Source organism: Hoplias malabaricus, chromosome 17, assembly GCF_029633855.1.
Source record: "Hoplias malabaricus isolate fHopMal1 chromosome 17, fHopMal1.hap1, whole genome shotgun sequence".
Classification (NCBI taxonomy): domain Eukaryota; kingdom Metazoa; phylum Chordata; class Actinopteri; order Characiformes; family Erythrinidae; genus Hoplias; species Hoplias malabaricus.
Window position 1 is genome coordinate 3,992,541 of NC_089816.1, and position 24,447 is coordinate 4,016,987.

The 24,447-nt window shown below is 39.6% G+C and overlaps 1 protein-coding gene across 2 annotated transcripts; it reads left to right on the top strand.

Annotated features, from left to right (window-relative positions):
* Positions 1-1,794: 1,794 nt before the first annotated feature.
* Positions 1,795-23,416, top strand: ocrl (OCRL inositol polyphosphate-5-phosphatase). 2 transcript variants are annotated; one of them, XM_066649001.1, is made up of 24 exons: positions 1,795-2,442; positions 4,440-4,519; positions 6,855-6,946; positions 7,245-7,283; positions 7,409-7,522; positions 9,179-9,349; positions 9,491-9,737; positions 9,938-10,099; positions 10,197-10,298; positions 10,786-10,900; positions 11,552-11,668; positions 11,805-11,986; positions 12,281-12,392; positions 12,667-12,776; positions 12,930-13,065; positions 13,357-13,467; positions 13,732-13,897; positions 14,725-14,960; positions 15,693-15,716; positions 16,443-16,559; positions 16,646-16,730; positions 18,097-18,224; positions 19,031-19,142; positions 19,611-23,416. In XM_066649001.1, exons 1-24 carry the CDS (start codon positions 2,401-2,403, stop codon positions 19,733-19,735), a joined length of 2,925 nt encoding a protein of 974 aa, XP_066505098.1. In that variant the 5' UTR covers positions 1,795-2,400; the 3' UTR covers positions 19,736-23,416. The 2 variants fall into 2 exon arrangements, with proteins under 2 accessions (XP_066505098.1, XP_066505099.1); XM_066649002.1 differs by lacking the exon at positions 15,693-15,716.
* The last annotated feature ends 1,031 nt before the right edge of the window (positions 23,417-24,447 follow it).

The window sequence follows — 24,447 nt, forward strand, 5'->3', positions numbered from 1 at the left end:
AAAGGGTTTCAAATGGCTCCCTTCTCCCCAGTACATAAATGGCTTTTTGAACACAAATAGTGCATAGTGTTTCCAATAGATAACAATTTCTGTAAAACGAAAGTTATTTTAACATTTGGTACACAATTGTGAAGAATCCACAGTTCCATGTCCTGTGCTCTAAACAGGAAGTAGGGATCCAGGACAGCGCATATTTGAAACGTCCCGTATTGTGTCTCTAATGGTTTGCTGTCCCCCATATAGTGCACTTGTTAGTCATGAAACGACCACTGTTTAACACCGACAGAATCGCATTGGCCCATGTCGAGCGGTTTGTTCACAAGGCAAGTTTATTTATTTACACAGGGGCAATTCAAAATGCTTTACGGAGTCGAAAGAAACAGTAAAAATCAGTTAAATTAAAAGAAAGGATTAAAAACCTCCTAAAAGTAATTTAAAACAGTTCAATAAAAGAAAATACATAAAAGGAGTAAAAAAAAATATTAAAATGATTCAATAGAAGAAAAAATGGGTTTAAAGTCTTCGGTTCTCAGTCAGCTGGTTCCGTTTAAGAGCGGCACAGCTACACGTCGCTTCTTTAATATTTTCACCTGAGACAGAGCTAGTTCATAAAGATCTGAGAGCTCTGCTTGGCTCATAACTCTGTACCAAATCTGATAAATTCTCAGGTCCTACACCATTAAGACGTTTACAGACCAGTAACGGGGGTGATGTGATCTCTTCTTTAGTACTTGCTTGTAGTGATGGGAATTTCGGCTCTTTTGGGGGAGCCGGCTCTTTTGGCTCGGCTCTTCATAAAGAGCCGGCTCTTTCGGCTCCTAAATGGCTCTTTGTTTTACCACTTATTTCCACTGGTACAGAACAATATTACCTACATTTTACAAAACTATATGGACAAAATATTATTGTTCAATATTAAAAATAATAGTGTTGCAATGGCAATTGCAATTGTTTTTATGGCTGTCTTGTAATAACTCACTGATTGCACTCACACATTCAGTTGTATAAATAACTGGATTTTTATTTAAACACCTTAATAAAAAATCACTTGTAAACTCTGAAATATAGCCAATGGAACCCAAAAGGTGGGTATTACAAATTAGTTTATTAAATTAAATAATCATCCATTTCTGGGAAATAAAATAAACAAATACAAAGTGCAAAACAGCAGCATTCAACGGTAGTGATTAAAACCACAACTGTCAACAAACATTTAACTGATTTAACACTTTCTTCAACTATTTTTTGGAAGGAAGATTCATTCATTCATTCATTATCTGTAAGCTCTTATCCAGTTCAGGGTCGCGGTGGGTCCAGAGCCTACCTGGAATCATTGGGCGCAAGGCGGGAATACACCCTGGAGGGGGCGCCAGTCCTTCACAGGGCAACACACACACACACACTTTTGAGTCGCCAATCCAACGTGTGTTTTTGGACTGTGGGAGGAAACCCACGCAGACACGGGGAGAACACACCAACAGCGGGAATCGAACCCACAACCTCCAGGTCACTGGAGCTGTGTGACTGCGACACTACCTGCTGCGCCGGAAGTCAGATTGGCATTCAGGAAAACCAAGTGTCTCAGGTTGGAGGGTTGGAGCTTGCTTGTTGTTCTCTGATTGGTTGAATGACAAGCCTTAGAAAAAAATGGCTCGGTCTTAGACGGGGAACCGGCTCTCATCGTTCACTTATAAGAGCCGGCTCTTTGAACCGGTTCGTTCGCGACCGACACATCACTACTTGCTTTTGAAGTGCACTATGTAGGGAACAGGGAGCGTTTGAGACGCACCCATTTTCTCACGCTGATGTGGAGGAGCGGCGCTAAAGCTAAAGCTAATGTTGACTTACTGACATTACGTTTCGCGTGGATGTCTCTGGGAACGACTATACGGACGTAAAACAGATAAGAGTTGTGAAAGCGACATTTGAATGCGAATTTATGTGTGTCATCGAGACTGACGTTGTATTGACGTGAAAGATTTTAAACTGAATTTTCTGCTTCCGAGTCCTGAGCGGCTCCCTCTCTCTCTCTCTCTCTCTCGTTCTGTATTTCTCTCCCTCCTTCTCTCAATCATTTTGCTCTGCTTAGATTTCCAGGCTCTGTTTTCAGGTACTTTATATGTCCGAAATGAACGACCACATCAACAAAACCGTGTTTTTCGCGGTTGTTTTAGAACGGAAAATCTCCCTCAGAGACTAGAATTATACTTGTGGACCGCATAGCCCCGTTTTAAACCGTTTTTGAGCCGGTTTTGAGGACTGAAGAAGGCCGCTTCGGGTGTGGACTGGAGCTGAAAACATTGGGACAAATATTTCTCCCCTCACTTCAGTCAGTTTTAGCCCCTAGCGTTGGGAATAAGTTACATGGAGAGAAGCTAAATTAAACCGGCGACGGAAACCATGGATTCTCCTCTAGGACTCTGTGAGGAGAAATGCCTGGCTGTATCCTTTCTAAGTTCATTTATTGTACTTTACTGTATTCTTAATGAATAACTTATTTTCCCCATTAGTACATTTACGTAAACACTGTCTATCTCTTATCTTAATAAAACTTATCTTATGCGCATAGGCATTTAGCTGTACACTGTCTAATCTACTATCAGTAGCTTCTATGTAGGAGTTACCAAAATACTGTCTAAATATCGCTTCAAAATAAGTAGCTTCTCTCATATTCAGATAAAGGCTCATTCAGAGGTGTGTTACATTATTTACAGAACGTATTTTATGTATGAACAGATTAAGTTAAAGGCTGTGTAACTCACTAACATTAAGACTGACTAGGTTTGTTATTGGCTGCTGCTTTTATGTGTGAAAACATTTAGCTAAAGGCTGGGCCCAATGTGTAACATTAGTTTAGGTGTTGCTAGTTGCTGATCTTATCATAAACAGCAACATAACCTTAGTTCGGCTTCATTTTCAACAATATACAATAAGAAATGCTGTTGTTGTTGACGGTAGGAGAGTGGGGTGGACCTTATGTGAAGCTCTAATGGGCTGCTGCAGGATATTTTTCTTATCCTGTGTATAATTACGATTACATCAGTTTAAAAGGATATAGGTTACTTCTCTTATAGACAGACCTATGAATACATTTAAATCATTGTGTTATAGTAAACTTTCAGTTGTTTGTTTATTTGGCGTGCTTGTAAAATTGGTTTAATTAGAATAACAGCTGTGGGTAGCACTTATTAACACAGTATTGTGTAAAATGTTTTAATGTAGAATACGAATTAAAGGGCAGCCTTGGCTGTTGTTCGTATGTAATTATATATGGTCTTACGTTTCTTCTCCATTAGTCAAAATGATACCTGTTAACTTCACCAGGTTCATATTCATCCCTGTACAGTCTTAGCTAAGTATATAATTGCTAATTAGGATTTTTAATTAATTTATGTCTTATAATAGCAGTACTGTAAAGTTAACAAACATTTCTTGTAAAATTTGTGCAAAAAAAAAAAAAACCACATCTGTTTGGACTGTGGGCGGCACGGTGGCGCAGCAGGTTAGTGTCGCAGTCACACAGCTCCAGGGGCCTGGAGGTTGTGGGTTCGATTCCCGCTCCGGGTGACTGTCTGTGAGGAGTGTGGTGTGTTCTCCTAGTGTCTGCGTGGGTTTCCTCCGGGTGCTCTGGTTTCCTCCCACAGTCCAAAAACACACGTTGGTAGGTGGATTGACGACTCAAAAGTGTCCGTAGGTGTGAGTGAATGTGTGTGTGTGTGTCTGTGTTGCCCTGTGAAGGACTGGCGCCCCCTCCAGGGTGTATTTCTGCCTTGCGCCCAATGATTCCAGGTAGGCTCTGGACCCCCCGCGACCCTGAACTGGATAAGCGGTTACAGATAATGAATGAATCTGCATTCATCACAATCCAGTTTAATCTTGAGTCTCACACAAATAAACCTTTTTGCAGTGCCATTTTAGTGTCATGGCTTAGTCTCATAGAACTGTTGATCTGTCAAGTGTTCAACTCAAATAAGCAAACATGTCTCGGTCTAGCCACAATGCACACACAAAAATTGAGCGCTACCCTTATATTTCTGTTGTATTCAGTTCTGAGGAAAGTGGAAGTTGTCCCAAAGCCTTAATCTTAATCTTATTTCAAATCTTTGTTCGCCTTTAGTTTTCTTCCCTGACTCTATATCCTTAGCTTCCAGGATTTGTTGAGGCTTGTCTAAACAGCTCTCAGTATGCACAGAGTAGTTTGTGTGTGCACAGTGTTTGAACAGGGCTGTGTGGGATGCACTTTCAGTCTTTAACACTGGTTACACAGTGAGGATAAATGTCAGTAAGGGCCCTCTAATATCGGTCTGAATTTTTGGGAAAACGCTTAGTGAGGCATTAAACATGATGAAATATGGAGGGAGGGAGGGGAGTGGGGGGTTTGTATTATTTATTCTTTATCCTCTTCCTTGTGCCATTGAAGCCTTAATTGCAGTATATAGACGGTGAGGGGTTTTGAGGTCAGGGCTGGCCAACGAGAACCAAGACTCCTCTCTTTACTGGAGCGCTCAGGACAGTTTACGTGAGTATCTGCTTCTCAAATTTGACACCATGACTTTTATTTAGAGAGGATTTCCTCTGCTTTCTTGTATGTTACACTGCAGCCTGTATGCTAGGTGTATGTTTAATATATGAGCAGTTGTGCTAGGTTATTGTATATATTTGTTTTGTGTTTTCTGCGGCACTGTTTTAAGCATTTAGTAGCAATGCTTCTACAGTAACAGGCCGTGTAACAACCGGCTGTCATTTAGATAAGCTTATTTAAGTCTCCTATTTATATATAATGATACTCTTTAATGCAGCTGATTGCAGGCACATCTGTGTTTATGGCACTCTCTATTTTGGCATTCAAACAAGCCTTTCCAATGTGCTCATGTGTAAAAGTGTGTTTTCTGATAACTTAAAGTGAGTCAGTATTTTATACAGGTTTATTATGATGAGAGGTGGAGGGTGGTTGTGAGAGAGAAAAGGAGAGGGAGTGTGTGTGGTTTCACTGCCTGCCAGAATGCTGCCCATTATCCTGCATTCCACCATAGTGTCCTAAAGCCTAATAAGCCTCACATGAGCACACACACTCTCTAATGGCATTAAATGTGTACACACTGAGTCTCGTTCTGCACTGAGGAACAGTGCTATGAGGTGAAGAAATTTACAAACTCTGAAGGCCTTGGCAAATGTGGTCATCAAACAATGAGCACAGGGAACTGATACAGATGCAGTGTGCTTTGTGAAAAACGTATTTATTTTATTCTTAATCTGCTGGCTAAAATCTTCCTCAAATTTGATTAATTCAGTTGCAGTTAGGTCTCATAATCACAATAATTACATTATCGACTTATCGTACAATGTATGGAAGTTTCCTTAATCATTTTTTATATAAATTTTTGAAAAGATGGCCGACTGTGTTTACTTGCATGTTTGTTTACATAAGAAGAAACATTACCAATATTTTGTATGTTTAAATATTTTTCCCCCAATTTTACTGTCTGAATATTCCTAATAACTAAAATACATTGCTCTTTAAGAGGGACTAATTGCATATTATGTAAATGTATTTCCATTACACACTATACAATAGTCTTAAAATGACAATATACAGGGGTTGGACAATGAAAGTGAAACACCTGGTTTTAGACCACAATAATTTATTAGTGTGGTGTAGGGCCTCCTTTTGCGGCCGATACAGCGTCAGTTCGTCTTGGGAATGACATACACAAGTCCTGCACAGTAGTCAGAGGGATTTGAAGCCATTCTTCTTGCAGGATAGTGGCCAGGTCTCTACGTGATGCTGGTGGAGAAAAACGTTTCCTGACTCGCTTCTTATTCACTTCTTATTCCACTTTGCCGCCTTGTGCTCTTGGAGATTTTTGAGTGATTATTTGTCATTGTACAATGTTTAACAACCCATCTATGGCAGTGAATATATATATACACACACACACACCTGGACTGGTGGGCATCATCAGTGCCTGGGGTGCATTTAGGGGTTAAGCATCTCAGCCGTGGATTGGGGAAGGGGGTAGTGCTGTTCTTTCGCTCCCCAACCCCCAATTTTCCTGCCTGGCATGGGGACTGAACCAACAACGTTCCAGTCCCAAGCCTGCTTCCCTAACCATTAGCCCATAGCTGCCCCCTTGGTCTTTTATATCTTTAAATTGTACTATGTATATGAAAAGTCAGATGAATGTCAACTGCAGGGAACGGCTGAGATTACTCATCTTGCACGCAGCGCACACTGTGGAAATTCTGCAGCTTTTTAGCACATTCCTATGTGCTATTTTTTTCCAGTTAGCGACAACAGAAGTGCTTCTGAATGGCTGTTGGAATGTTGTGTCTGAATGCAAAGGTTGAAGGGATTCCTCCTGTCTTTGAACCATTTGCCTAATTACATATTAGGTGTGAACGAAATCAGTTAGATAGACATTCAGGATTAGAATTATTCACAAAGCTGATGATGGGAATCATCAGGAATAGCAAAACATGCCTTAAACATTATTTTTTTTTACAGTTTGGAGATTTTTGGAAGCAATCGTTGCTGGGCAATGTAGGGAATTCCAAAATGAAAACATGTACATATAAAAACTCCGTAGACACCTGTACAGTTTTGAATAATTGATGGAATATTTGTGTTTACATGTTTTGGTTCATTTCACCACCACTTTAAAGAAATAGAAACATTTTGAAGACGTGCTATTTTGTGGAATTGCCTTTTGAGGTACAGGCTAGTGTTTTTCGTGGGCTCTAGTTTGGAGATTGATTTGTCAGTCTTTCACTTGTGATGCTTGCACTAATGTTATGGAAACATATTGTAGTGTACAAGTTGTGTACAAATTAATATTTTTTTTATTTTCTTTAAGGTTGGGTGTTATGGCAAATCCTGATGCAGTTGTGTCCTGCCCAGTGCCCCAGTTGTCCATACCTGTCAATGGGAATTTTAACTTAGTACGAGGTAAGTACATATTTAATAACCTTTGCAGCTATTCAAGCCCATGTTTGTGTTTAAATGAAGACAATTCGGAACATGATGGCAAAAGCAACTGCTTGGAAAGTAATACACTACCTCTCTCATCTACAGCGGTTTGTTTTAAGTGCTTGTCTCCACCTCCTTGTAAATTTCAAAGACAAACATTCATTGCAGAGAGCTTGTAACAAATGTTCTTTCTACAGAAGTCCAGCCCCTAGCAACCTTTGCATAGTATATTCAAAACTGCCTTTTAACTGCCTGTTCTTTACTGTTCTTCATTCAGAAGCCGAGGACGCTCTTCTCATAGACATCTCAGTAAGCAGTGAGTATAGTCCACAGCATTCTGACTTGCAGCTTCTAATAACACACTTCCTAGATAATTACCCACATTTTACAGAGAATCTTTGGCACCTTAGGGAATGTTATCACTAACATCTCATTCAACAGCGACGCTAAGGATCCGTATTCACGGAGAACGAACCCCAGAGCTGTTGCTAGAGCTGCAGGATGAAGAGCGAACACAGACATTTTTCCAGCAGGTGATGAAGGCCAAACAGCAAGGTGAGGATAAGCTCTGGTTCTCTTTGTTATTAAGCAAGTCATGTCTTCTCTTACGGAACGTGATTGTTCATTAACTTAAAATCTTGCATTAGTGTTTCAGGATTGTTTGCTCATTTGAGGAAGTTGACCTCAATTTCTGCTGCACCTTTTGAAGGATATTAATCAGGGAATGTTTGTTTGTTGTTGTGCATCTCTATTGTTTCCCACAGCAATGAGAAATGTTTCAGGTCAATTTCAGATCATTGGGAATGGCTTCAAATATTGCTTTGTGTTATATCTTCTACTAAAACGAAACTGTTATCTGCTTCCATGATCAGTGTCAATATTTTCTGGAAATGCAGATGTACATTATCAATCTGAAAATCTATATAAATTATGTGAAATTATTTACAGTTCCAGGCATGTAGCAAGAAAAATATAGCGTGTAGTGGAAAGTGTGTTAAGTTACATACAGTACTGTTCAAAAGCGGAAGACAGCGTTTCCCTGATTTTGATTCCCAATGTGTATGTTATTCATTTTCATAATATGTTTCTGATAAAATGACAAGTAATCCTTTTGCGTACAAAAGGGGGAAGTTAAGGAAACTAAGTGGGCAAAACAAAAGGCTAAATAAAACTACAGAAGAATTGGGACTTTTAAAAACCACTCTCCTTAGAAGATGATTCTCCTTCTTCTTCTTCAATTTCCTTGAGTTAAACACACACCATCCCAACCTGCTAACTACCTGCTATGTTTGGAAAGGGAAATCACCTTCTCATAAAGACTTTATATCTGCATTCTCTGTGTAAACAACCATTCCTAATTTTGAACAAATTTGATCTGCAGGCTGCTGGTGTTTAAAAAAAAAAAAAAAAGAACTAAGTGGTAGATAGCAGTGTTACAGTATGGCGTTAACAGAAAATGAGTCATTTCTGCTCTGTGACATGTGGTAATCGAAACCCAGAGCCTTGTTTATACTACTTTCTTAGAATAGGCACTCACTCAGAATGTGGTAAATGGTCTGAATGTTACAGTTTCACAAGAAAACTGTTCTTTTGCTGTGTCAGTGACTTTGAGAGCACTAAAACGTGGCAGAATGGTATTAGAGAAGGAAAAGGAAATTATTTTCTTTGAAGGCAGTCACATCCTACAAACCTTGCCTTACTAGTTTCAAACTATTGTGCACTTACTAATTTGTTAATTGTTAATCTGTTAGCAGTACTATATCAGCTCACCAGGAGCAGCATAACAGCAACCTTATCATCAGTAAAACATCTAACAGATGACTGTGTTTTGGTTAGTTTTCTTTTCACCTACCCATCGTTCTGTGTGAACAGACCACAGGAAAATAACAAATGAGCTATTTTAAGATTGTGGAAAAACGTACTCATTCCACATTTCTTCTGAACTAAAGGTTATAAATAAGTCATTCAATTCACCACTGATATATATATATATATTAAATGAGTGTTTCTTTGTTTGCTAAGATATTCTTTCATCATTTCCAATGTTGCAGTCTTTGAGGTTTGAATGAGTTATGTTTTGTGAACAGAGCAGTGTACTAGTTCAGTGTATATATATTACTATTGTGGAAGTCTGTAATTAATCAGTGGCAATTATCAGGTTTATTTCACATGGACCTCTGGGTTACTAATTGGATGATTCTTCCTTTTCAGTTGAAGGAAAAAGTTCACTGCCCAGAAAGATAGAGCCTGTTGTTCCTGCTCCTCTCAAACCTTCTGTTCCAGTCCCTCCTCAGAGAGGAACATCTAAACCAGCGGTTAATGCCTCCTCTAAGAACTTGGTACAAGGCACCACCAACAACAGCAACACAGGAAAGGTTTTAAGTATGTTAAATTTACTTCTTTTTATTTTATGTGCCTCATGTAATGTTTCTTCACTTATTTATCATCACTGTCATCATAAAACGGTGTATCTCTGTATCGCCGGATATATCAATGATGCTGGGATTTCCTCAATTTCTGTAGATGCTGCACACTCACTGGTGAGAGATTTTGGCTTTGAGGAGAATTTTAATCATGCTTTAAAAGTAGAAGAAAAGAAGAACCAGCAAAACCGGATAGTTGCCCAGAGGGAACCTCCTCCTATTCCTCCTCCTCTACCTCCACTTCCTCCTCGAAAGGGGTCCTATACCCCTTCTACTGCTGCTGTGTCTGGTCCACCAGCCAAAGATAGACCTCCTCCTGTTCACGCTGCCACACCCATCCGACCAGAGTAAGTGTGAGAATGTTTATAATCTGCTAATTCATAAATAACCTGTATTCATATTATGCAGTGAGTATAATTAATGTAAATGTAAATAGATTTCTCTATGTTTTTAATTACTTCCCTGGTTCATTTAAATGTTAAGTAAAAGTAAAAAAAAGAAGTAGTGGAAATTGCATGAGTAAATTCTATATACTGTAATTCTACAGGTACAATCATTCTTCGGAACGATCCAGTTCGTGGTCCAGTAGCCCAACAACAAACACCATGAGACAGGCTATGCTTAGCAGCCAGTCAGGCCTCAGAGACGGCCTTCTCAAATATCGTTTAGGTAAAAAGGAGGAGGAGTTTGTCGATATCCGTGAATTCAGGTTAATATTCTTTCTCTTTTTTTTTTCTTTGTAACGTCTTCATTTATATTGATATTACATACTGTATTTCAGGATGCCGTTTTCCTTTGTTTCTTAGGTTCTTTGCAGGCACATGGAATGTGAACGGTCAGTCACCCGACAGCAGTTTGGAGCCATGGTTGTGTTGTCACCCTGAGCCTCCTGATATGTATGCACTGGGGTTAGTATCAGAACACTTAACATTTTCAAGTGTTTTTACGACATAATAGAAATTTCCAGGGGTTTGTTAATACATGTGCATCCAAACTAAACACAATAAAAAAGTAAATAGGGATTTTTTCACCTTGTGCTGCAGTAACAGCCTTTTTTTATTGTTTGGGTAGACTTTATACATCTCTAAGTCACGCTTGTTATTGTCCACGGTGACGTTAGGCTTATTTGCAGCTACTCCAGACAGTCCCGTATATTTTATGCTTTTCAGTGAATATAATACAAACTCTGTTCTCAACGACATGCCTGTGTTCTCAGGGTTTTCAGATTAAAATGGCTTTATTTCTTAAAATACTTTTGTTTCTTTTGGTTCCATTGCAGTTGATTACTAAGAGTTGCTTTTGTGCATCAACTGAGATTATACAAGAGTGATGTTTATATATTCTGCCTAAATCTGTTTCTTTTGTTTTGTCCATAAAACAAATTCTAATTGATAGATTTCAAGAATTGGATTTGAGCACAGAAGCCTTTTTCTACATGGACTCATCCAAAGAGCAGCAGTGGGTTGAGGCAGTGGAGCGCAGCCTTCATCCCAAAGCCAAGTATAAACGGGTGAATAACTTCACTAAAATTACCGACAGACCCAAGTTCAGTTTAGAATCCATGAATTGTATTACAGTAAACTGTTGAATGATTCACGAAGGATGAAGGTGTTTACTTAAACAACATTTTGTGAATTTTAAATCAAGTAATTTTAGAATCTGTCCTAAAAAAAAACAGGAAGCATGCCAATAATCCACACAGCTGGATTTGTATGGTAATGAAAAACCTGGAAAAGTCAAGAAATTTGAAAATAGAAAAATATAAAAAGCATTGTTCAGGCCAGGATACACTTTGGAAAAATAAATAACCCCCAACATATTTGGGAAAAGTCAAGGAAATTTGCTTGATGGTCAAAGCAGTGCTAATTAACTATGCTGCTGCCACTCAACTCTACCTCATCACTGGGTTTTTCACTTCAGAGACAAGCTTGACACATTCTGCCACCTACAGTGCTACCAGAGAATCAATGTCATTAAAGTTAGCCCTAAAGGCATGGAAAAGTCATGGAAATGTATTGGTTTAAAAGGGTATGAGTACTGACAGTTGTGTGTAAAATAAATAAATAAATAAAAATGTTCTGCATCCTTCTACAACAGGAAAACTCTTAATTTTAACATTTGTTTCAGGAAGAGTCTAGAATTGATTCTTTTCTTTCCTCAGGTACGCACTATTCGGTTAGTGGGTATGATGTTAGTGGTGTTTGTCAAAAAAGAGCACAAGAGCTTTATCAAAGATGTGGCTGCTGAATCTGTAGGAACTGGCCTCATGAATAAAATGGTAAGATATTTTTGTTTTGTGTAATAGGCTGTGATTTGTCACGTAAAGGAATTGTTTGCATCTGTGTGATTTTTAGTTCGAGTTATTTACTATAAAGCCAGTGAAAATACAATTCTTTATCTGGGCTAATCTACAGGGAAATAAAGGGGGTGTGGCAGTGCGTTTTGTGTTCCACAACACCAGCTTCTGCATTGTGAACTCCCACCTGGCAGCGCATGTGGAGGACTTTGAACGGCGGAACCAGGACTATAAGGACATTTGTGCCCGAATGAGTTTTCACCTTATGGAGCATCCACCTCTCAGTATAGTCAAACATGAGTGAGTTACCTGGACTCATAATCCCAGTATACTAATATATAATTATCAGCAAAAGCATAAATATGACCTCTTTGTTTCTACGCTCATTGGTATGGTATGTGGAGCTGATAATACAGACAGTGAGTCTAGAAATAAGGTGGCTTTTTTTATGTTATGGCTGATCAGTGTATGGTTTTCTATTAAAAAAAAATAATAATGCACTATGGCATTTGACTTGAAACTGAACAAACAAAAGGTTTGCACAATACTGAGTATTTAAACACTGTTCCACATACGTCCTTGTTTACTGCTTAGTGTGGTGATATGGCTGGGGGATCTGAACTACAGGCTGTTTTTGTACGATGCAGCTGAAGTGAAGAGACTCATTGCTGATAATGAGCTGAGGAGGCTCCAGGAGTACGATCAAGTGAGTACAGAGGCGTCGTGTGCTGAGTGTCAAAATAAATAGTCATGTGAAAGCAGGGAAGTCTTTGTGAGCATAGTACGAATACCACATCTCAGTTCCGCAATTTGTCTGTGTACTTATATTCAGTCAGTGAGTGGAATCCCTTGCTGTTGTTCCTGTTTCCTTTCCGAGATATTTATGAGAGTCCTTTTATAGTGTTCCACACCTGAACAGAGATTTCCCTGTCTTACTGAGTTCTAACACTGTCATTTTTGTTTTCTCTTTTGTATTTTAGCTCCAGATTCAGAGGCAGACCAAACGCGTTTTCATTGACTTCATGGAGGGGGAAATTAATTTTATTCCTACATACAAATATGATGCAAAATCTGACCGATGGGATTCAAGGTACCACTGTAGATTATGTGAAGAAAAGTGTATGTGCTAAAACCCTTTTACATGGCTTTAGATATCGGGCTGAGATTTATCAGTACACAAACTATACTTATAAACTGGTAGTCTGATCTTTGGTTTTGTGTGTGCTCTTGCTGTTGGATGCAGTGGAAAATGCAGGGTTCCAGCCTGGTGTGACCGTGTCCTGTGGCGAGGTAACAATGTGAAACAGCTGCACTACAAGAGCCATATGGAACTCAAGACAAGTGATCACAAACCTGTCAGCGCCCTCTTTAGCATTGGGGTGAGGCGCAGTCTAATAACACATCTGCTTTTTACTTTTTTCTTTTAATAAGTGTAATTGATTCCTACTTTTGATTAATCAGAGAAACACTATCATTACAAAAGCCACAAGCATTTTTTTTATCTGGTGGAAATCTCTTGAGTCTTATGCAAGAATGGTTCATTTTAGAGGGAAGATGATTTGCATATTAAAAGCCTAATTTACTACTCAGAGTATCTCTTAATTTTACATTACTATTCAAATGTTTGAAGTGTGTGTGTGTGTGTTTGTTTGTTTTCTCCTGGATTATAGGTGAAGATGGTGAATGAACCTCGTTATAAGAAAGTATTTGAGGAGTTAGTTCGCGAAATGGACAGAATGGAGAATGACTTCCTGCCGTCTTTGGCGCTATCTCGAAGGGAGGTGAGTGATGAGGACACCAGACGGGAGCATATTTGCTTGTGTGTATCAGTCTGGTGCGCTCCTTTAGCTGTATAGTAGGTGGTCCTGCCGGGGAATCAGTTATTAGATCAAATGTGGCACGATTCAAGATCCTCTTAGTAATGAAACAATCAATATGTGCATACAGAGGCGCTAAATGAATCAGCATGAAATTCTTGCCTACGTCACGGCAAATTATTTCATCAGTTCGCATTAACACCGTCACTCTTGTGTCTTATCTTTTAGTTCATCTTTGAGAATGTGAAGTTTCGTCAGCTGCAGAGGCAGAGTTTTCTCATCACCAATGATGGTCAAGTGCCCTGTACTTTCGCCTTCATCCCCAAACTCACAGACTCTATGTATTGTAAAACCTGGTTACGAGCTGACCCCAGTGAAGGCCTGCTGGACCGAAGTAGGTTTTTTGTTTTTTCTCTATTTCAAACTAAATATCTTATAGATGGGTTTCCCATTTAATAACAGTACAGGATGAGCAGCTGGTCACGAGAGTAATGTTAGTCAACATAGATTTCACACATTATATATTCTTTTAGACTCGGTAATAAAATACATTTTTATAGTTGCATCCGTTTGTTTTTCATTGTTTATTAATACAACGTTATGTAAAACTAACAGTGTCTTCTAATCATGTCTCTACTAAATGTTTATCACAAAAAACACTATAGTTTGCTGGTTTTGTTGTCTGTCTATCCTCTATTATCTGACGTTATATTGAGCATGGCGATATCATTAGCTTTGTTAAGAGAAATTAAAAATATGTATGATCTTTGAATTTCACAGCTACTGTAAACATACTGTACATGGCAGTAGAGAAGTGACTGGCAGAGATTAACTCACTGCCTTTGGGATGGTCGAGACCTCACTCTTCTAATTTGATGGCCTGGATCCATAATCTTCTCTGCTTTTTAGCAAAAGGATATGATCCCTTAGGATATTAAATTATTTCCATCCATCCTCTCTGTGGTTGGTGCAATTTACTGCACAAAAACCCTCGTCATTAGTGTTCTCTCGCTTCATAAGTGCTTCTGTTGCTTTCTCCTCCTGGTTGCATGTGTATAGCTGTAATGATGTTACACAGAAACCTGTCTATTGTTCAGATGGTTGTTTGTTGTTGTGAAATCTGGCCAAAGAAAGTAATTAATGGCATCTACAATTGCAAAAGATGTGTTTGTTGCTATATAGTCACGGTTGATCAGGGTGTTTCACTGTGATTCTCTGCAGATGAGACCATAGAGATTACCCTGGAGGTGTATGTCAGTAAGGACTCCGTTACATTGCTTAACTCTGGAGAAGATAACATTGAAGACATACTGGTTTTGCACCTGGACAGAGGAAAGGACTTCTTCATTACCGTGTCTGGGAACTACTTGCCCAGCTGTTTTGGAACCTCTCTTGAAACTCTGTGCCGTATGAAGAAGCCCATCCGTGAAATTCCCATCACCAAACTCATCGACCTGGTGAGGCATAGCCCACAGCCACAGGCTTTTAAAACTTTGGATGCAACTAGAGTTATACTCTTTAAATTATTCAGGTTTAATTTCTTATTCAGCGTTAATTCTTATCATGCATGTCTTGTAAGACATTTTTAGCATCACCATGTTTGACCACACAGCAGTGAGTTATATGCTGTAAGTTTCTTTCATGTTATAGCAACACTTATGTTTTTTTGAGCCTTGAGCAGCTGGGCTTTCATTTTTTGTCACTCAGCTGTTCATATGGCCACAGTTGTCATTGACTGTGCCAAGCACTGTATAATGATTTTGGTTTTGAGTAGCTTAAGACTGACATGACAGCTTTGTTTTATGTCTTTGTCTGTTTAAGGAATGCAGAAACCGCACGTACTTTGAAACGTTGCAGCATGTTTAATACCTTCTAGCTATCAGACAGGTTTCCCTTGCTCGTAATATGTTACTATCTGCATTTATTATTGTGCTATTTCCTATACACACAAAAAAGAAAGGTCTCTCCTTGAAATCATAGCGAGACATCTTAAGTAGTTCCTTTCATTTCTGCTGATCTGCTTCTTTGACTTCTCACTGGTGGTGAGGGGAAAAGTGCTTACTATGTCTTATTTAATGCTTTTCACTCGTTATGCAATTTCTCCCTTGTCCCTCCTTTCCTCTTTTCTTCCTTTTATGCATTGCCTATTTGTTTCCAATCAATGACTCTTGGGACTGCTTCATTCTCAGGGAGAAGATAGCTACATGGAAAAGGTAAAGCTCTGTAAGGGCTGCTGAAGTGTATCCCCTTGTAGTCCCAGTAAAAGCCTTCACAATGTTGTGTTTACTGTGCGTGTTTGGCTTTATGTGATTCGTTAATGTCGTGCATGCTGTCCCTCGAAAGGCTGCTGTTTATAAAATGTGTTGTTTATTGGTTTGAAACATTCTTTAACATGTATCACCTAAAGGCATCCTCATCGCTTTGGGCTTGTCAAAACTCACATCACAGTAGGACAGCTCACTGCCTGATGCTAATTGAGTAAATGAGAGTTTAGGCTCTTAAACGTAGGCATGCATATCTCTGTTAAACACATTGCAGAACAAGTTTGACACAATTAGAGATTTTCTGTGTTAGGCTACAATAATAAAACACTGATCAGATGTCCGGTGTGTGGCAACAAGCTCTATTCTACTCAAAAGCTAGTAGAATTTAAATCTGCCAGTTAATCTCTGTAGTTGATGTGTGTGTGCGAAATCATTCCCAGGGTTTATTTTTGGCCCTGTGTCAAAGTTCGCAGGGATCAATTTGCAGTGAGTAAAGGAATGTGATAGGTCTTGCACAAAAGACCCCTCCTTCAGCATCACTTACCATGTGTGACTCTCTTAACCCCTAACCTCCAATGTATGACGTGTGACCTGTTGAATCATGTCTCATCTAAAGTAAGAATTGTTCAGTTTTTTTATTTATTACTAACTTATTAAAATGGTTCCACTTCTCAGGAGAAATCCAAGGTGAACTTCCTTTTGGACAGCGGTAACACAGAAGACAAACCCTTAAAAATCCCCAAGGAGATCTGGCTTCTGGTTAACCATCTTTACACCAAGGCTTGTCAGCAGGTACTTTTTTTCCCCTTCTCTTTGAATACAGCCATTTTTTAGATTAATTCATTGGATTCATTGGGTTAATAATCACTTGTTTCTAGGAGGAACTCTTTCAGACTCCTGGCCTGCAAGATGAGTTGCAGAGTATCATTGACTGCTTGGATACCAGTATTCCTGACAGCATACGTATCCTTTTTTCACCAGATCCATTCTGTACCATTACTGGACAGTTCACCATAGGTCCTGTGATTTATTTTGTGGAGACAGGACTAAATTACTAATCACAGGCTTTATACCCAAAGATATTACAGTCTGTCTGATGAAATATACACTGATCCGCCATAACGTTATGACCAACTCCTAGTTTCTGCACTCACTCACTGTTCTCTCAGCTCTATTGACCATACAAGAGGACTTTGTTGTTCTAAAGTTGCTCTGCATATTTGTCACCCTGTTTTTTAATGGTCAGGATCCCCACAGGGAAGCTATGATTTGAGTGGTGGATCATTTCTCAGTGCTGCATTGACATGTCTTAGTGTGTTGTGTTGGTACGAGTGGATCAGACACAGCACAGTTGCTGGAGTTTTTTAAACAATGTTTCCACTCACTGTCCACTCTGTTAGATGCACCTACCTTGTTGGTCCACCCTGTAAATGTGAAGTCAGAGACAGTAGCTCATCTGTTGCTGTATAGTTTGTGTTGGACGTCCTCTAGTCCTTCATCAGTGACACAGGACGCAGTTGGCTGGATATTTTTTATCGGTGAAGTATTCTCAGTCCAGCAGTGACAATGAGGTGTTAAACTCCAGCAGCCATGCTGTGTCTGATCCACTTGTATTAGTGTGTGTTCTGCTGATACAACACCAGCATGTCAATCACTGCGGCGCTGAGAATGATCACCATGAAAATTATACCTGATCAGTGGTGGTCTTCCTGAACATTAAAGTACAACAATGTGTGCAGAGTAATGGATGAACTACAGTTTGTAATTGTAGAACTTTGTGGACAGTGCAGCTGAGAGAATGGAGAGTGCGTGTAGAAACAAGGAGGTGGTTACTGTATATGCTTTCAAGTGTCTCAAGCCACACCAAATGTGTTTGAATTCAAATCACTCACCTTCTAATTTATTAACATGTGCTATGCACGATTTATTCTCAGTGTGTGTAGCTTATGGGATGTTAAACAGTACATTCATCTTAAGTGCAGTCCCCAAGCTGTACTTTCCCACATAATTCAGCTCAGCGCTCTAACCTGGCTTCTCTTAGACTTAGTGTTTCTTTTAAGTGTTTTTTGGCAAGGAGTCTTAGAGCTCCCTTTGTCCTACTGTAATAGGTCTTCAACCCTTTGGTTCGCTCTCCTTCTCTTTTCTTTCCTTCTTTTAGTTTCTCACTCAACCAGTTTTGCACATTAGCTTGGATGTCCTTACTGCCTAATTTGTCCTGCATTCTTCAATTGTTGTAAATGTCTCCATGGTTCTGTAGCTGTAAGCACACAGTATTTCAGTCTGCCTTTGTGTGTGTGTCCAGTTTGTGTGTTCTCTTTAACTGTATCAGCTGGCTGTAACCACTCAGTGGCTGAGGCACTGCTGATTTTCTTGGAGGCTCTTCCCGAGCCAGTAGTGTGTTATGAGCTCTATCAACGCTGTCTTGAATGCTCACATGACAGCCACCTTTGTAAAAAGGTAAAAAAAACAAACAAACACACAGTAGATATACTGGATTATATACATATAGACTAGTGAAAAACAGAAATAAATGAGGTCAGAAAAATGACTGGTGCTTATGCTTCTAGATTCAGATTCAATTTATTTGTCACATACAAAGTTATACAAGTACAACATTCCAGCGAAATTACATTCCGTCTGTCCACTCACCCAAACGGGTTAGGCGTGCGCAACAGACGCAACAGCAGCAGGTGCCCCGCGCCATCTTACAGTTAGAAAAAAACAGCTGGATTACAACAGGGAAGCGGTGGTAAAAAAAAAGAAGGTCACAGACAGTGCCTTAAGGAACACAGTGTGTGATCTTGAAAAAAAAAAAAACACCTATAGCACAAGCACACACACACAAGCAATACACACAGATAGTTTCAGTGACGTGGACAAAAGCAGTAGGAGGCGTGTTCAAGGGGGGGACGGGGGAGGGGGGGCAAGGTTCAGTCTGTGAGTAAGTTCAATAATGTAGTAGACAGTTGTACTGAATGATTGAAATTCTTCAAAGCTGTGTGGCATGTAAAAAAGATGCTGAACAGCCTCAATTCACCACAGAAGGGTGGATCCATGCAACTTTGAAAGTGCGTTCATTATTAAGGTGATAACAGGAGTTTCTTTTGAAAGAATGGTATTCTGTCCTTCCAGTAGTTTTTGTTGTTTAATTTATGTTGGGTTTTTCCCTTTAAATTGTCACTCTTCTATGTGCACCTTTATTTAATTATATGTGATGATAACTTTTAATAAAAACCATTTTTTATTCCCATTTTGCTCCACAGTTAATATCTCAGCTTCCTCGAGCTCACCGCCATGTGTTCCGTTATTTGATGGCTTTTCTCAAAGAACTTCTTAAACACTCAATCGACAACAACCTCACTGCCAACCTTCTAGGTCAGTCACTCTTGTTTTTACCTAACCTTGGAGTTAATGGGGACCTGCTTATCCATCCAACAGTCTTTGAAATTAAGGATATTATAGATTTTAGACTGGATTTTAGAATGTTTCTGTGAAAATCTGATTGCATTTAGACATATGAAATGTATTTTACATGTAACATTAGACACAGATGATGAAATGTTAGCTTTGGATCACAAATAACACTACAGCACACACCCTTGATAGGGCTTCATCGCTCCAGAAACACAGGTTCATTTCGACATCGCCCATTGGTGTATTTTATTCCCATGTACGCAACAGCTGCCGTTGCCATGCAGTTACTCCTAAGCATTCATGTTTGTTCTGTGCTTTTCTATGAATATTATACAGGCTTATACAATGGATGCACCAGTTATACTGGGGCATAAACTCTGTATAACTGTATTTGTTTATTTTATCCCCATTGCTGTTCTGTTCAATCAGCTACCCTCTTCGCAAGTCTTCTTATCCGGCCACCACCCAACCTCACTGGCAGGCAAACTTCAAATGATCGGCAACGGGCAAATGACTTCATCTTGGGGTTTCTGATGGGCAGTGATGAGGACTAAGGAGCCGTTCAGAGATTGGTCATACATCTCTCCTCACATCGGTAATGGCCTGCGGAGGTGTGTGGGTGTGCATATGAGGGGCTTCAGTTACTACACCTTATTTGAACCGCCCTGCACTACAGTGACAGACGGAAGAGCAGGATGACAGCATTGATTTGAGCCTCCTTTTGTACAGACACTGCTTATTGGCTCTGTTGTGATGTTTTTCTCCTGGAGTGTCCTCTGTTGCTGATGTCTCTGAAATCCATTTTTTTGACCTGTAGTGGGATGATCAATGCCAAACCAAATACGGTTCACCTGACTGAGGTATTTCAGTGAGAGATATATAATAGTATTTGTAAATGTGTGTGTGTGTGTGTGTGTGTGCATTTTCACATGCACCTGTATACAGAGACTTGTACACTAAGTTATAACCGTGCAAATTATTGTTTTGACTGATGCGTTCATTCTGACCGTTTTCCTCAGATGAAAAGTTATAGCTTGAGGCACCTTTCATTCTTTTTCCAAGTCCTAACAGTGTGAGGAATGACCATATAGCTACATATAGAGACTGTTCCACAGAGTCGGACACCAGTGGGTGAGGTGGTGTTTTATTTCTTCAAAGGTGACTTAGACAATCTATTACTAGCTGGAGGAAATCTTTCTGTGACGGTGTACCTGGATTATGTTAGTGTATCTGTTGTGTAAAATTGTTATTTATAGTTCACTTGGTCTGCCACATCTGTCATTTGCTGCCCTTTTCTGCATTGGGAAATCCTTAAAGCTTGGTGAGATCTCCTCCTTACGATACCTTGGAGTTTTGCATTTAGATCAAAGATAACTTGCCTATCCTGGTTAAGCTGGTTTAACTTGCAAAAATATCATCCTGCTCTGTGTGTTTAATTTTAACATTGTGTAAGCAGTGCTGGCAAAATGCTGTTAAATGGAGTATTCTAGAACTCGGTCTCTTTCTCCATAGACAAATGTTGATGTGTTTGTATCTATGGGGTAACAAATCAAACGGGGGATAAAAGACTGGCCCATATAGCATTTTAAAGGATTTGAAAAACATTAATTAAAAAAAAAAGGTGCTTGAATTCTGGCACCACGGTAACACCTAAAATTGAATGGGTTATTTATTATATTATGATTTAATGTACAGGGGTTGGACAATGAAAGTGAAACACCTGTCATTGTAGTGTGGGAGGTTTCATGGCTAAACTGGAGCAGCCTGGTGGTCAATCTTCATTAACTCCACACTGCACCAGTAAGACCATGTGCATCCAATGGTTCAAACATTGTATCCTGAAGGCGGTGCCGTGTATCAGGACGACAATGCACCAATACACACAGCAAGACTGGTGAAAGACTGGTTTGATGAACATGAAAGTGAAGTTGAACATCTCCCATGGCCTGCACAGTCACCAGATCTAAATATTATTGAGCCACTTTGGGGTGTTTTGGAGGAGCGAGTCAGGAAACGTTTTCCTCCACCAGCATCACGTAGAGACCTGGCCACTATCCTGCAAGAAGAATGGCTTCAAATCCCTCTGACCACTGTGCAGGACTTGTGTATGTTATTCCCAAGACGAACTGACGCTGTATCGGCCGCAAAAGGAGGCCCTACACCAGTTTCAGTTTCATTGTCCAACTCCTGTACATTAGTAATCAATCTATTCCGGTTTTCAGTTTGTAACAAGGTTTCAACATGGAGCTAATTGGAATGGTGAACACACACTGTTCAGTGCAAGTGTATTTAGGTTTGTTTTAACTGTAAATCTGTACACATCTGTGGCCATTCATGTTTTATAGTGTTCAGGTTTGCTGTTTTCTCAGCGTGACTGTGATCCGCATTTATCTACATTACCTGGATCCCTAATGTAACTTTCAGCGTTAAATGTGTGTTGTCTCTTGGTTTTATGGTAAAATATTCATCCAACATAATCTTAGAAAAAAGGAAGAGTGGGGATTTTAATGTTAGGTTTACTGTATATTAACCCTCCAATTTTTACATAAGGAGATAAAAAAACATAATGGATAAATACATTAATTATTTGAGCCAGTTGTAAAAGAAAGATTAGTTTAAAAATCACTGAAATATTCCTTTGATGCATCAGGACAGCAAGCATTTTTTGCTGCAGAATTCTTGCCAATCCTACATTTTGGAGGGGTGTTTTGTTATAGCTAACTAAGCTCAGCGGGTTTCCCATGGTTTACTCTGTAACCAGATGTGTCCTTTCTGCTTTTGAGTGTGTCATGGCTCACTGATTTAATTTCCCAATGTAAATGCAGTCCTGTTGGGTGTTTTAATGTAATGTCTTGTGTGTTAATGTTCATGAGAGGCGTGTCTTCCTATGCATTACTTTATGGCGGCTGTACACTCAGAATTCACTCACATAAAACTAAGGGGATTTGCTTTATTTTAAGTTAGTGCCCTTGTGATCCAGCATGGTGCTGACTGTTGGAGATGTACTACACTAATCAGCATAATCTACCCCTCCAAATAAGCTCAGTTTCCGTGATCTGTAATAGTTATCTTTAGATGTTATGAGAAAGTGTAACTTAAGTCAAATGACAAAAGGTGTTGGGGTGAAAACACACCAGGGCTGTCATTGACCAAAGCCCAAGCGTGTTGTAAATGTGGCGGAAAAAAAAGAAGGAAATTCCCCATTATATTTGACATGTATTTATGGCCTTTGGGTCATTTGTTCTACTGGGAGTGTGCGTTACCGCTTGAATTACCTTGTTTTCTTTTTTTTGGGTGGGTCCTCTGACCTCATGTGGCTTTATTATGCTACAGTGCTCTGACAAAATGGTCATGGGGTGCTCTGATAAAAACTAAAACAAAGTAAGTAGTTCTGGGGCTGAGTGTAATCTTGACATAGGCTTAAGTTCAGGCCATTCATGCTTTCAGTACATGTACATTGTAATTGCACAGTCCAGTTTAATATTTTGATAGTCACTGAAAGGTTTTTGTGTTAAGATGATTTAAGAAAACGTTAGACATTATTTGTCAAGCTGTTATGATCCAAAATCCGTTGTTTAATATCGGTTGAAACCTCCCCCGGCCTAAACACAACACTGTTGTTTGGCGGCGATAGAAGAGCACCACGTCCTGGTTCAGTGTTTGGATTTTCACCTTGAAGACGCTTATCATGACCCTGTGTAATATGTACCACTGCTGCTCTCACCCTTGCTCACTTTAAATCTGAAAAGCTCTGCTCCTTCTGACCATTTAACTGTCTGCACTTCTAAAAAGTCAGTGTCTGTGGCTAGGTTTAGTCACCCACTGAGCCAGCCTGCTTGTTTTGTAACTTCCTCTAAGGCAGTGGCCATAAGTGAATTCCTGAAAAGGGCCTGGCCTCGGACTGCTGCATTACTCAAAGGATGAAGCACTTGTTCAGCATTTCCAGTGTGTGACATCGCTGGAAGGAATGATCTCCATTGTTCGAGGAGCAGTGCAACTGAGATTCCAAACGAACTTCCCGTTCTACAGGCTGTTCGATTTTGTCTGGCTGCTGCACACGTTTTCTGGGAGATTTAAATTGGAAGATCGCTCACCTGTTGTCCTTCTTTTCCGTTTTTATGTTTGTACATGTTTGTTTCTACTGTGGTCTCTCATAGGGTACATATGCAATGAAATACTTGCACATTCACCATTTTTTTTGGTACTTTAACTTATTTAATGGAATTAAAATGATAAAACCCTAAGCGAGGTGTGGTTAATACTTGAAGTAACTCATGACTGGTGATTTAATGAGGAATTTATGATGATAAGATGATGTTGAGTGATTTTAATGAAACTTCATTCTAAAGAAAAAGTCCAATCTGAATTGTCCACATCAGTGTTGAAATGAACCAGACCTCTATAGGGTTTATTCATTCGTTCATTAACTGTAACCGCTTCTTAATCCACTTCAGGGTTGCAGTGGGTCCAGAGCCTGGGTCCAAGTCAGGAACACAACCTGGAGGGGGCGCCAGTCCTTTGCAGGGTGACACTCACACCTATGGACATTTTTGAGTAGCCAATCCACCTACCAACGAGTGTTTTTGGACTGTGGGAGGAAACCCACAGAGACACAGGGAGAACACACTGTACAACAGTCACCTGGAGGAGAGCTCGAACCCCCAGGCCCAGGACCCTGGAGCTGTGTGACGGTGACACTACCTGTTACGTCACCGTGCCGCTCTCTGTAGGGTTTAATGCATATACAGTACCAGTCAAATGTTTGGACATTTTCTCATTCAATTGGTTTTTATTATTTTCTACATTGTAAATGAATGTGAAAGGCGTTAAAACTATGAAGGAACACATTTGGAATTATGTAGTAAACAAAAAAAGGCTAAGCACCACTTAATGGACCTCCATGAATATTTCACATTATTGTAGTTACTGACAGATATAAGTATGAATTAAAATGAAAATAGCTGCCTAATTTGCTTTAAAACTGACAATTTTATTAAATTGACGGAAAAACCCGAGCTCTCTACGGAAATTCTTGAACGCGACCGTGACGTCACTGGTGGACAACAGCTGAACAACGCCGCGGTAAAACACCGTTATGACTGACTGTTATGACAGTATCTAGCTAAATAACCAACATTATTCATGACAATAGCCTAGCAATAAGCTAAACTCAAATGTAGAGGTACCGTTATTCTTATAAATGTGATCGAAGTCGAACTCGAATTCATCCGACACTATAAACACTATATATAAGCTAACGTTAACT

What these genes read in the sequence shown, in the direction of transcription:
- ocrl (XM_066649001.1), top strand. Translation starts at nt 2,401, where the DNA reads ATGGATTCTCCTCTAGGACTCTGTGAGGAGAAATGCCTGGCT. An exon ending in GAATTTTAACTTAGTACGAG is followed by an intron (nt 6,947 to 7,244) that starts GTAAGTACATAT and finishes TTCTTCATTCAG; the next exon opens with AAGCCGAGGACGCTCTTCTC. An exon ending in TCACCAAACTCATCGACCTG is followed by an intron (nt 14,961 to 15,692) that starts GTGAGGCATAGC and finishes CTTCATTCTCAG; the next exon opens with GGAGAAGATAGCTACATGGA.